The sequence below is a fragment of the Pelobates fuscus genome, chromosome 12, assembly GCF_036172605.1.
Source record: "Pelobates fuscus isolate aPelFus1 chromosome 12, aPelFus1.pri, whole genome shotgun sequence".
Classification (NCBI taxonomy): Eukaryota; Metazoa; Chordata; class Amphibia; order Anura; family Pelobatidae; genus Pelobates; species Pelobates fuscus.
In genome coordinates, this window is record NC_086328.1 from 133,060,190 (window position 1) to 133,072,511 (window position 12,322).

The 12,322-nt window shown below is 37.7% G+C and overlaps 1 protein-coding gene across 1 annotated transcript in view; it reads left to right on the top strand.

Annotated features, from left to right (window-relative positions):
• Positions 1-12,322, top strand: part of LGR4 (leucine rich repeat containing G protein-coupled receptor 4) — an 81,771-nt gene that overhangs the window by 29,586 nt on the left and 39,863 nt on the right. Inside the window, exon 2 of the mRNA XM_063438567.1 lies at positions 48-119. Coding sequence (XP_063294637.1) covers positions 48-119 — 72 coding nt within the window. The remainder of the gene's footprint in view (positions 1-47; positions 120-12,322) is intronic.

Consider the following 12,322-nt stretch of genomic DNA (forward strand, 5'->3'; position numbering starts at 1 on the left):
GCTTTCAATAATTTAATATTCTATTTGTTATTTTTGTTTTTTTAAAGGGATATCAGCATGAACAACATTACCAAGCTGCCAGAAGGTGCTTTTAAAGGTTTTTCTGATCTGGAAGAGTTGTAAGTACTATATTTTATTCTTTCAATTGGTTACTTTTTTTACGTTTTATTTATTTTTTTGTTTTTCCCCCTGTAAAAAAAGAAAAGAAAAAGAAAACACACACACACACTCTCTCACTAAAACATTCGGGAACATTTTGTGTTTGTTTTACTTTAGTACACGCCTATCTCCCACTCAATACTCCGTATTCGGTCTTATTAAAGCAAACTCGGATACGTGTGGGGTGGAAGAATAGGTTGTTAGACCATTATGACAAAGTGAGGGAAAGCCATCGGGGATAAAACGTCCCCCTTGACTCCATCTAGTGGTGAGGGGCAATTATAGTTGCAGTGATTATGGTGCATCACTGTCGCTAATATTAATGAAATATAAGGAGACTGGGGCAAAGGATCTCCTTGCGCCATAACACAGTGGTTTCCAGTATTTCGTGATACTCTTTAATGATACTAATGATTCCAAAGCCACTTACTCTATTAATTATGTTTCAAGCCACGTTAATCTGTAAACTCTAAACAGCACAATCTACAACCTCCCCCCCACACCCTCCAAAAAAAACTAGTAATAAAATATTTTAAATGTTAAACATCTCCTAGGCTACAATTTGTCCTTTTCAGGACTATTGTGTTTTTATATACGTCTTTGACCCATGAAATGATTAAACAAGAAGGTGGGTTTATAGCTGAGTTTTTATGAGAGCCTGAAGGTATGGGGGCACCCAGTGTACCATAACTTGGAGGTACTTGGGGTAATTTCCTTAAATTTGATTTGAAAAAATCTGCGATACAATACATATTCTGAGAAATGTAAAAACCTTTTACGTTGATATGCTCAGCCTTTATTTTGATTGTATTTTTGTAAAGTAGTGTCAATTCAAAGTAGTCCATGTTTAGATTATCGAAGTGGGTGGATGCTTGCTATGATATCTGGATAACGTTTGTCTGATTCATTTGCTGAGATTGTAATACATGCTTTGCAAATGATTCCAATTAGGCACAGCTTGATAATATATTTGTAGAGGAGCAAACCAAACTGATCGCGCCATTCCACCACAAAAGCCTGTATATATGGTGTATTCTACAAACAGATTAATGCAATTAGGCTTTCAGACAGAAATCCCATACAGATGTTTAATATCAAAACATGTTTTCATGGTTGAAATTTTGACTTATTTACGTATTTTATTTTTTTGTTTTGCTATTCTAAATTGAATGCACTAGACGTGTTAATTAGACTTGGACTGATATGACCTACTTTTATATAAAGAGAAAATATCACAAGCCTCCGTGAGATTAAATCCTATTTCATGCATAACAGAAAAGGTGTGACAAGCTGGGAATTTTTAATTAATCTGTTGGCGTGAAAAATCTTGTTGCATGTTGGAAAGAATTCTATATACATTTATTTCTATGATCTAGTTTAAAGGACCACTATAGGCACCCAGACCACTTCAGCTTAATGAAGTGGTCTGGGTGCCAGGTCCATCTAGGATTAACCCTTTCTGCTTGTTTACCTATGGGTTAATCCAGCCTCTAGTGGCTGTCTGATTGACTGCCGCTAGAGGCGCTTTTCACTGTGATTCTCACAGTGAGAAGACGCCAGCGTCCATAGGAAAGCATTGAGAATCCTATCCTATGGACTGTCTGAATGCGCTCGCGGCTCTTGCCGCGCATGCACACTCAGCCGATGACGGGAAAGGAGGCGGAGAGTCCCCACCGCCGAGGGAGCCCAGCGGTGGAGAAAAGGTATGTGTTAAACCCCTTCCTTACCCTAGAGCCCGGCGGGAGGGGGACCCAGAGACCCAATAGTGCCAGGAAAACTAGTATGTTTTCCTGGCACTATAGTGGTCCTTTAATGAACTATTGGAATGTGTAAGTGGATGAGTGTGTGTATTTGAGAGGTAAGTGTTAGAGTCCACTCAACAGTCATGGCTATGGTTGGCGACCTACACTACAAGTCACATCAAGCTGTGTCACACTGTAAAATTTGCATAATGTAAACTGTAGGATAATAATGTATACTATAGAGGGCATAATATAATGTAGGCAAAGCGGCATGAGGTGGACATAATGGAGGTAAAGTTAAATATTTGTGGGCAATGTGGTATGTGTGCTTAATATTTGTATTAATTAAACTGGGTGTATTCACAGGCTGGGACAAAATGATCTTGAAACTATTTTAGGTTTACATTCGCACAAGCATTCAGTGCGCGCAAGATATTTCTCCGCCCTACTAAAAAAAAATAAAAAAATCAAGGCACCCTCACAGCGACTGTCGATTGATTAATATATGCATGCAGCCGCAGCTTGAGATCGGATCTATAGAGATACCACACAGATATTGTGTGCAGTCGAAGTAGGAACAATCTTCATTATGAATTTCTGGTAATCTCTGCATTTATATGAAGCTGTGTGTAAGGAGTCTAGGACTGGAGACCTACTGAAACCGTTACCTTTGTAAAGAGCGTGTATCGCCATGGTGCTCGAAGTGTCCATTTAAACATGTGGCCAAAAGGAGACTTGTATCATTAATCTGAACAGTTTAATTGCCACTTTAAGCATCAGCTGTACACCTAAATAGTCTAGCATACTTAACCTGTAATTTTCTTAAAGGCCATTATCTCATCCCCGCTATCACCCTATCATTATATAATGATCAGTTAGTGAACAATACATATGCTGTTATAGTTTTTGTATTGGACCAATGATTGATTTCATATCAGTTAGCATTGCCCCCAGGATTCTATATGGAATTTTCAGACTAGAATGCTATAGTTATCCATTTTAGAAGTGAAAGTCCTGGAAAGGGTGCGTCAGAGTATTTGCATTGAAATCTGCTTAATTTATTTTAGGATTTAAATGTGTTTAAAACACCCTCCATGATGCAATAATCAGGAAAGTGATCAATGAATAATTGATGCCTTAGTTATGGCCTTTTAATGGAAACTTCTAAATGTGGTTCAATAAGCAGAAACTTATAGGCAAAAAGGTGCTATTCTGCTGGTTTGCATGGTACTTGCCCCTTTGTCAGCAAGTTGTCCCAAAAGCACCTCACCCTTATTCCAGGAAAGTCTATCAAACCTTTTTGTAAATTTATTTGTTTGTAGAACAGTTTTATAGCTCTGTTATCCAGAAGACTTTACAATATCTAGCAATTATTCATAGGTAGGATACAGCAGACCGGAAGATCCATTATCACAAAAACGGAGTCAAAGTGGAGTAGAGAACTTTGTCTGTTGGTTTTAATCAAATGCGTGTAACACTTTTTATACAATGTGCATTTCTGTACCAAAACAGCCTGCTATATCCATTTTAATTAAAAAAAATAAAATTTGCACGGTTATTATAGTATGTATTGTGTGGTTTGTTTTTTGTTTTAAATACTTGTGTTTTTCCCGTTTATTTTTTCTTTGTAAATAACTTTACAAATAAAAACAATGAACTGTGATTTCACGTTTGTAATTATTAGTGTGCTGCGGACACTGTCACTCTATTGCCTAATCTATGTAAGGTGTGGTTTATGAATTGGTGCCAGATAAGGAATGCTGTTTTTCATTACTTGGTACACCTCCTCCGGTGCACCCATTTAACTTGCTCCTCCTGCGTTGCTGTGCACAGATCAGGGTGGTCTGTTTTGTTTGTCTGTTTTGGCTGATGCAGCCCTAACAGACATGTGCTAATTGCTTCCAGATGACTGTCTGTTATGCAGACAAAAGGGAATGTTTTTAAAAAGCATTTACACTGAAAAATACAATTGCTCTGTTGATTTCTCTAGGGGAGGCTATGGGTTTCTTTTTTTATTACAAATACACCTATTATACATATCTACCTAATTTGTTCAGGCACATCTTTTTTCCTTGCCAGAAGGTGAATTAACTGCTTTTGATTGAAGGCGGTTTGTTAAGTGACTACTATTATCTAGGCCAGTGGTAGTCAACCTTTTTCTAACTACCGCCCACTAACGCATCTTTTTGGTTGAAAAAATGTCCTTACCGCCCACCAGTGTTCGCGCAAATGCGGAATATTTTTTAGAAAGGAGGGTGTTTAAAAAAATATATATGTACGTACATTTATCTTTTTATTTCTACTTAATGCAGGTTTATAAGGTTTTAACTTTATAAAGTTTAATGAGAAAACAATAAAGTAAATTGAAATTACCTTTACTAGTGATTAATGAGATCCTTGAGGTTGATGCTGCGAGACTAAATATTTGATATCTGGTTAGTTTTTCGTAAGGAACAAACAAAGGTCTCTTTCAGTGATATTCAGACGACTTCTCTGTTTGCGCATAATATGATTTTTCATTTGTGCGTCAGCTTATCTCCTCTCCCTCCTCAATTCCCCTCCCCACCTTTTTTTCCCTTTTTTCTATTTTTTAACCTTCCTTGTAGCAATGCCCAGTAGGAAGGCTGAGCTAGGTAGCCCACTATAACAGACAGGCACACATACAGACACACATACACACACAGACACACATACACATACAGACACACATACACATACAGACACACATACACATACAGGCACACATACACATACAGGCACACATACAGACACACACATACAAGACATACACAAGACATACATAGACACCCACAAGACACACATAGACACCCACAAGACACACATAGACACCCACAAGACACACATAGACACCCACAAGACACACATATATACAGACACACACACATTATATTTAAGTCACCCTCCTGTTTCCTACCTTTAAGGTGCAGGAGGGGGACTTATTTTTATTATTTCACTTTTGATAGGCTGTGTATTGCGTCATCGAAAGATAGCACTCCTCTGGTCATTTTTATTTTCAATGACTGTGTTTTTGTATGGCTTTTAAGGCTTCTGGTTATTGTCTGTCCCAAAGTGCAGGCGGGCTTTTACTGCAGATGGAGGCACAGAGGTTATCTATGACAAATAAATGTTCTAAGATGTAATTTCTAGCAAAGCAGACATATCCAAGAGGTTTATATCAGAATGGCGTTGACAATATGGCTGGAATAATTCACATTTTTAGGTTGTGAAAACTTCTAGACGAGGCATGCGTTTGTGATTATTTCAAATGGAAATTCATTGGAATTTCTTAATTTAAAACAGAAACAGACATACAGACATACAAGACATACAGACACAGACATACAAGACATACAGACACAGACATACAAGACATACAGACACAGACATACAAGACATACAGACACAGACATACAAGACATACAGACACAGACATACAAGACATACAGACACAGACATACAAGACACACACACAGACATACAAGACACACACACAGACATACAAGACACACACACAGACATACAAGACACACACACAGACATACAAGACACACACACAGACATACAAGACACACACACAGACATACAAGACACACACACAGACATACAAGACACACACACAGACATACAAGACACACACACAGACATACAAGACACACACACAGACATACAAGACGCACACACAGACATACAAGACGCACACACAGACATACAAGACGCACACACAGACATACAAGACGCACACACAGACATACAAGACGCACACTCAGACATACAAGACGCACACTCAGACATACAAGACGCACACTCAGACATACAAGACGCACACACAGACATACAAGACGCACACACAGACATACAAGACACACACACAGACATACAAGACACACAAAGACATGTACATACAAACAGACAGGCATGCACACACACATGCAGACACACAAGACACATATATACAGACAGACACATATATACAGACAGACACATATATACAGACAGACACATATATACAGACAGACACATATATACAGACAGACACATATATACAGACAGACACATATATACAGACAGACACATATATACAGACAGACACATATATACAGACAGACACATATATACAGACAGACACATATATATACAGACAGACACATATATATACAGACAGACAGACACATATATATACAGACAGACAGACACATATATATACAGACAGACAGACACATATATATACAGACAGACAGACATATATACAGACAGACAGACATATATACAGACAGACAGACATATATACAGACAGACAGACATATATACAGACAGACAGACATATATACAGACAGACAGACATATATACAGACAGACAGACATATATACAGACAGACAGACATATATACAGACAGACAGACATATATACAGACAGACAGACATATATACAGACACATATACACAGACAGACACATATACACAGACAGACACATATACACAGACAGACACATATACACAGACAGACACATATACACAGACAGACACATATACACAGACAGACACATATACACAGACAGACACATATACACAGACAGACACATATACACAGACAGACACATATACACAGACAGACACATATACACAGACAGACACATATACATACACACACACACAGACACATATACACACACACAGACACATATACACACACACAGACAGACACACACACACACATTATATTTAAGTCACCCTCCTGTTTCCTACCTTTAAGGTGCAGGAGGATGACTTTCCCTGGGGTCCAGTGGTGGCTCAGGTGGATGGGAGTCAGAGTTCCCACTCTGACTCCCTGGTCTTCCTCCCGCGCGGCTCTCAATTTTAGCTGGGAGGAGTGACCGGGGAATCACTTCCTCCCAGCTTGTGATGTCATCACAGGGGGCCCGGTCGCGCTGTTAAAGCGCCCAGCGCTGACCGGGCCCCCTTACAATCCGCATCCATCGGGTGGCCCTGACAGCATGGGCCACCCGATGGACCCCTCCATATGCGGCCCCGGCGGTTTGCCGCGCGGGTCGGGGCCTCAAATGGTCACGGCGGTACCCAGTTGCAGGGGTAACGCCGGCTGGCGCCCGCTCGGTCGTCAAAACCTGGAAATCCCTACCGCCCACCTGGAATCCTAAAACGCCCACTAGTGGGCGGTAGGGACCAGGTTGACGACCCATGATCTAGGCCATAAATGCCTAACCGTGGCATTTTATTTTACAATTCTCGTATAGTGGCATATCCACAGCACTTTGCAAAATGTTTAATAATTGATCTTGCAGCAAGATCGCAATTGTCCCTATTTAGGAAGTACAGTCTTTATCTTGGCCCAAAATCCCTCTGTCCCTCTTTTCTGTCCTAGTGTCCCTCTCTTCTCTAGGAGCTCCATGTTGTTGGTGTATTGCAGTGTATAACAGAGCAAGAGCAGAGTAATAATACTCCCAGTAATGTGTCTGATTGTATAACAGAGCTTCAAAGTAATAATACTCCCAGTAATTTGTCTGATTGAGTATTATTATTTTGAAGCTCTGTTATACAATCAGACAAATTACTGGGAGTATTATTATTTTGAAGCTCTGTTATACAAACGAATTGTGTGGCCTACTTGTGGACTTTAATCTAATATTTGTAGCAGTTTTAAGACCTTCAGTGAATTTACAATAGGACGATTACAGATGTTGTTAATTACTTTTCCCAAGTAGTAAAATAGAAATGTTCATAAGTATATACTGGCCAGTGTTAGCCCTGTTTGACATAGTGGGTAGAAAATTTGAAGACTCTGTATATTACAAAATAAGTGACCACAGAGCTTAGATTACATTAGAGAACACAATAAAAACCAAAAACCCTAAAACTTGTAATGTTTATACTTTACTTTAGTCGCTGGTAGAAGCACTGATTTCATCACTACCTTTTTGATAGAAGATCCTGCAAGATGGCAAACAGTAGCCACATATCTTATGTTGGCTTACTGAACAGTTAGCAAATTAAGCTATTCATTGTCGCTAAGCATCTAAGCAGTCCCTCTCATATGGATCTCGAGACACCTGTACACATTAGCTAGTACACAGCTCTTTTAGGAATACTATGATTGGAAAAAAAAAACCTGTATGGCCAAAGGGGTCCATGTTGTACCATAACGTATGCGGTCACCCAAGACACGGAATGAAGGTAACCCGATTAATGCATCTCCATCAATTTCATCATGTTGATGTGAAAGATGAGCACTTAGACTGAATTGGCACAGTTTTATATTTGACCAGTTCTAAAATATAGACTCGTAGGAGCAGGGCCTCCAACACCTTCTGTTCCTGTGTGTCCAACTCGTCTTGTACAATAGACTAACCGACAAGTATGTGCAACAGCACTTTGGAATTTTCTTGCCACTTTATAAACAACACTTATAATAATTAGAAAATAAACCAACAAACAAGATGATTAAATACAAAAGCAGACTTGGATTAAATGCCTCCTTTTAAAACTTGGGGAAAGTACTTGCGTTATTCAAGCCTTGCAGTTTTATTCTCTGGTCCTAATAAGTGATTGTGCCCTAAATCACACACTGCCAATTTTTCCGTGAAGGTGTTAAAAGGTTCATTCAGGTCCTCTCAGACTGAGAGGTGTTATCTTGGTGCCTGCAATATTTGTCTTTGATTTCACAATATGTGCAGAGCTATTTGAGCTCAACATTAGTACAAGTGTGTACTTATTACATGCTCCTACGCTTTACACCTTGAACTTGTGTTTTTTCCTGAACACTAAGCTGATATTGATTCCCTTGCCACCATGTGCCCGAATTTTAATTTTCTTTAAACCTCTCTGCCTTAGGACATAAAGAAATTATTCGTTAAAGGGATGTTGCGGGATGGAGTGATCCATTTAATTTTTATTTTTTTAAATTAGATGCATTAAAAATATAATAAACAATGTTACAAATAACAAAAATGAACAAAGAAAATAAAATTGGATCCTAATATTTGACGTTCCAGCATGCATGGAATATAAAACTGTCAAATGCAATGTCTGAACAGACCATTTTGTTTAACCATTCTTATGTTGCACCCTTATCCAGAGCCCTTCAGGGTTAACCTGGCTGTAGGAATAACTTCTATCATAAGTTGATTCATGTTCATTTCTGAACTCTTTAAACTGTTTACCTACATTTGTATTTCATTTCTGTATCTATATTGAATCTAGTTACAGGGCAGTTTAGTTTTTAACCGTTTAATTTTAATATGGGTGCAAATTAGACACATGTTTTGTAAAAAGTAGGAGCCATTCTAATTTTTGTTAATTTGCCCCGGAGGATGTTCAGCTACAAAGATTATCATAGAATGCACAAAACCAGACCAAAAGTCCACTTTATTTTACAGTGACGTAACATCACCTCTTTGCTTTGCAAAGTTCACATCGAGGTGTCGAGATCCGCACAGTGAGCTCTTTTTCTTTCCTGACCTGTCGTGGCAGCCATGAACAACAACTACTTGAATCTGAGCACGCACGTCCGTGTGAGCGGGATTCAAATCACCTATTGTTTCTGTTTGACTACATTCGTCATCACATGTTTACTGCACAAATAAAAACCTTATTTTGCGATTATGTTGTGGTTTTAGTATAAGTCAATATTTGTAGGACCCTTTGTTTCCTTATGCTCAAGTAGCAATGAAAAATGTCGGTTTAATAACCTACATTTTTCATATATGTATATATTATTTTTTTTTTTCTCCTTATGGGTAACATTGGCATTATGTTCAGTAATAATAGTCTTCTCTCTTCTCTGGGCAAATGTGGCAACAAATGTCCTATTAATTTTTTTTTCATGGACTAGATGGTTATGACGCACAGGTCCTTAACCGGCTAAACAATCTCTCTACATTACTGCCCCATTTCTTAATATATATGGTACATGGATCTTGTGATAAATAGTCTTCTTGAAACTTAAAACCACCATCTAAGTCGTGCTAATCCTCAGTGATAGTTCAGCAAATTGCTCAACTGCGCAACTCACTGTGGAATGATGCAGACCTTTGAGTGGTTTGCAACTTTTTCCCTTCCAACCGTAATAGAACTATGGGGTGTATGTAAAGGGATAGTACTTTTTGCGAGTGGAGAAAATATAGATTAAGAAAATTCATGTCATATTAAGGAGCCTTCTTTTCCAGCAGATTTTAGCATTATAAATAACTCCAAATATTGACAAATTGATTAATCTGGCTTCCATAGACGTGATATCCGAGCAGGGAATCTATTATTGCCCAATATATTTACGGTGAAGGCAAATTACTGTTTGCCCTTTACGTTTAAGTTCACAGACTGAAAAATTCAGACAGACTGTGTGCAATGCCCAAAAAGCTGAATACTCTCTTCCATAATTACTCTCTTCCATAATCAAAGTTTAGTCACTGAGACAGTGTGGAAGATTCCCTTCTACACGGTAAGTCCAAAGTCACTTAACCATGGACTACTAGGATAGGTTATGAGTGCTGTGGGAGTGTGGCCATTAGAGATGTCCCTAGGCAGCAATGTAAACATTGCTTTCTAATTAAACTGTAGTCATTTTTGGTGACTATAGTGTCCCTTTAACCCCTTAAGGACGCATGACATGTGTGACATGTCATGATTCCCTTTTATTCCAGAAGTTTGGTCCTTAAGGGGTTAAACTTTAAATTCACTTTGCATTCACAACAATTGGTGAATAATCCTGGAAGTGAGTAAATAAAATTATCTAAAACTCACACGCTTTGTTTTTTTTCTTTAAATTATTATTTTTTTTGTATGAGTTAAAACATTTTTTTGCATGTAGAATTAAAATAAATAAATAAAAACCAGAGGACAGAAGATTGTGGCCATACAAATTATAAATATATATTATTATTATTTTTTTGTGTGTGCGATCTATTTAGCAAGCTACATTTGTCCACCTCTATTCTATCATATAAGGCCTTGATACTGTATCTTCTATATTTTATTTATATATATATATATATATATATATATATATATATATATATATATATATATATATATATATATATATATATATATATATATATATAAATAATTTTTTTAAATGACGACCCTTAGGCAAGCCCAAATGTATATTTAATCCAGCCTCGAAGGTTTGCGTGTAAAACTAATAAGAGGCAGCCCTTCTCCTCCCCCTAATTATGAGGTCCTTGACCCTCATAAGGCAGTTAGTCCATCAACGACATAGTAATATTTGGCAGACATGTTAGCAGAACCTTTGCTCACTTGGCCAGTTGTATCCTGTTTCCTGGACGATTGCCAGAGAGGAGAAACGGAAGTTGAGTGAATTGCTGTCTTCTCTTGGTTGGTTTAGCATAGTGAATAAACATGATTTGCCTTAAGGTAAGCTATACATATCTACTTAAAGTCACGCAACAGCATGTTCTCTGGGTTCCAGCGTGTTCACCTCACAATGAGCCTTACCACTGACTTCCATTTATTTTGTTTTGGTTTTGACCTGAATGTAGCAGTTATTTCATCCAAGTAGGAGCATTGTTATGTCTAGTCTATACGGCATCAGATAACCGTGCCTAAAATATATAGAGAAAAGTAGAAATTGGAAATCTCTTAAAATCCTTGACCTGTGTGGTGTGTTTTTTTTTTTTTTTTTTTTTTTTGTGGTGTGTTTGTTTTTTTTCCTTTTTTTCATTTTGTTCTTAGTTACTGCTAGATTTTGCTGAAAAAGAGAAAATAATGGGCAACTTATTACTGGGCCCTAGGTGCGTTCTCTTTCCATTATATTGATGTCAAAATACTAGCCAGGTAGAAACACTTCCTCAAGTCCTGACTTGTCGTTGGTTTTATTTCCTGCTTTGGATAATCCTGAATCTGTTCGAAGTGTTCATGAATCAATGCTCGGTTTACATCTGTCAGTAATGCATTCATGGAAAATCCTTCTAGTCGTACCATCACTTAAATGATCACATTAGAGGAGCACTCTAATTTTAAATAACTATTTATTTTTTAAGATGTTAATTTGCTAAATTGTAATACTATTGCTCCTTTTTTGATTATTTTTTTTATTTTTTTTTTTTAATGAAATAATGCCAATAAATGTATTTGTAATCCAGTGCCAAGTTGGTCCTCGCAGTAGTCCAATCCTCTTCCAGTGACATAATCAATATTGATGACATACATCCAATTAAATGCATTGAGGACATATGCATGCACGGATATCACCTCGAATTGTATATCCAATTCAGGATCATGATACTTTGCTTGCTGATGCCAGACATAAATGGTTTTGTTATTGAACCTATTTTAGTCCAAAGCCACTAGTGACTGTATGTCTGAGAGCCACTAATGCTGTTTATCAGAAATGGCACAGTTTTGATCAGCAAAGCTGTAGGGGGCAGCAT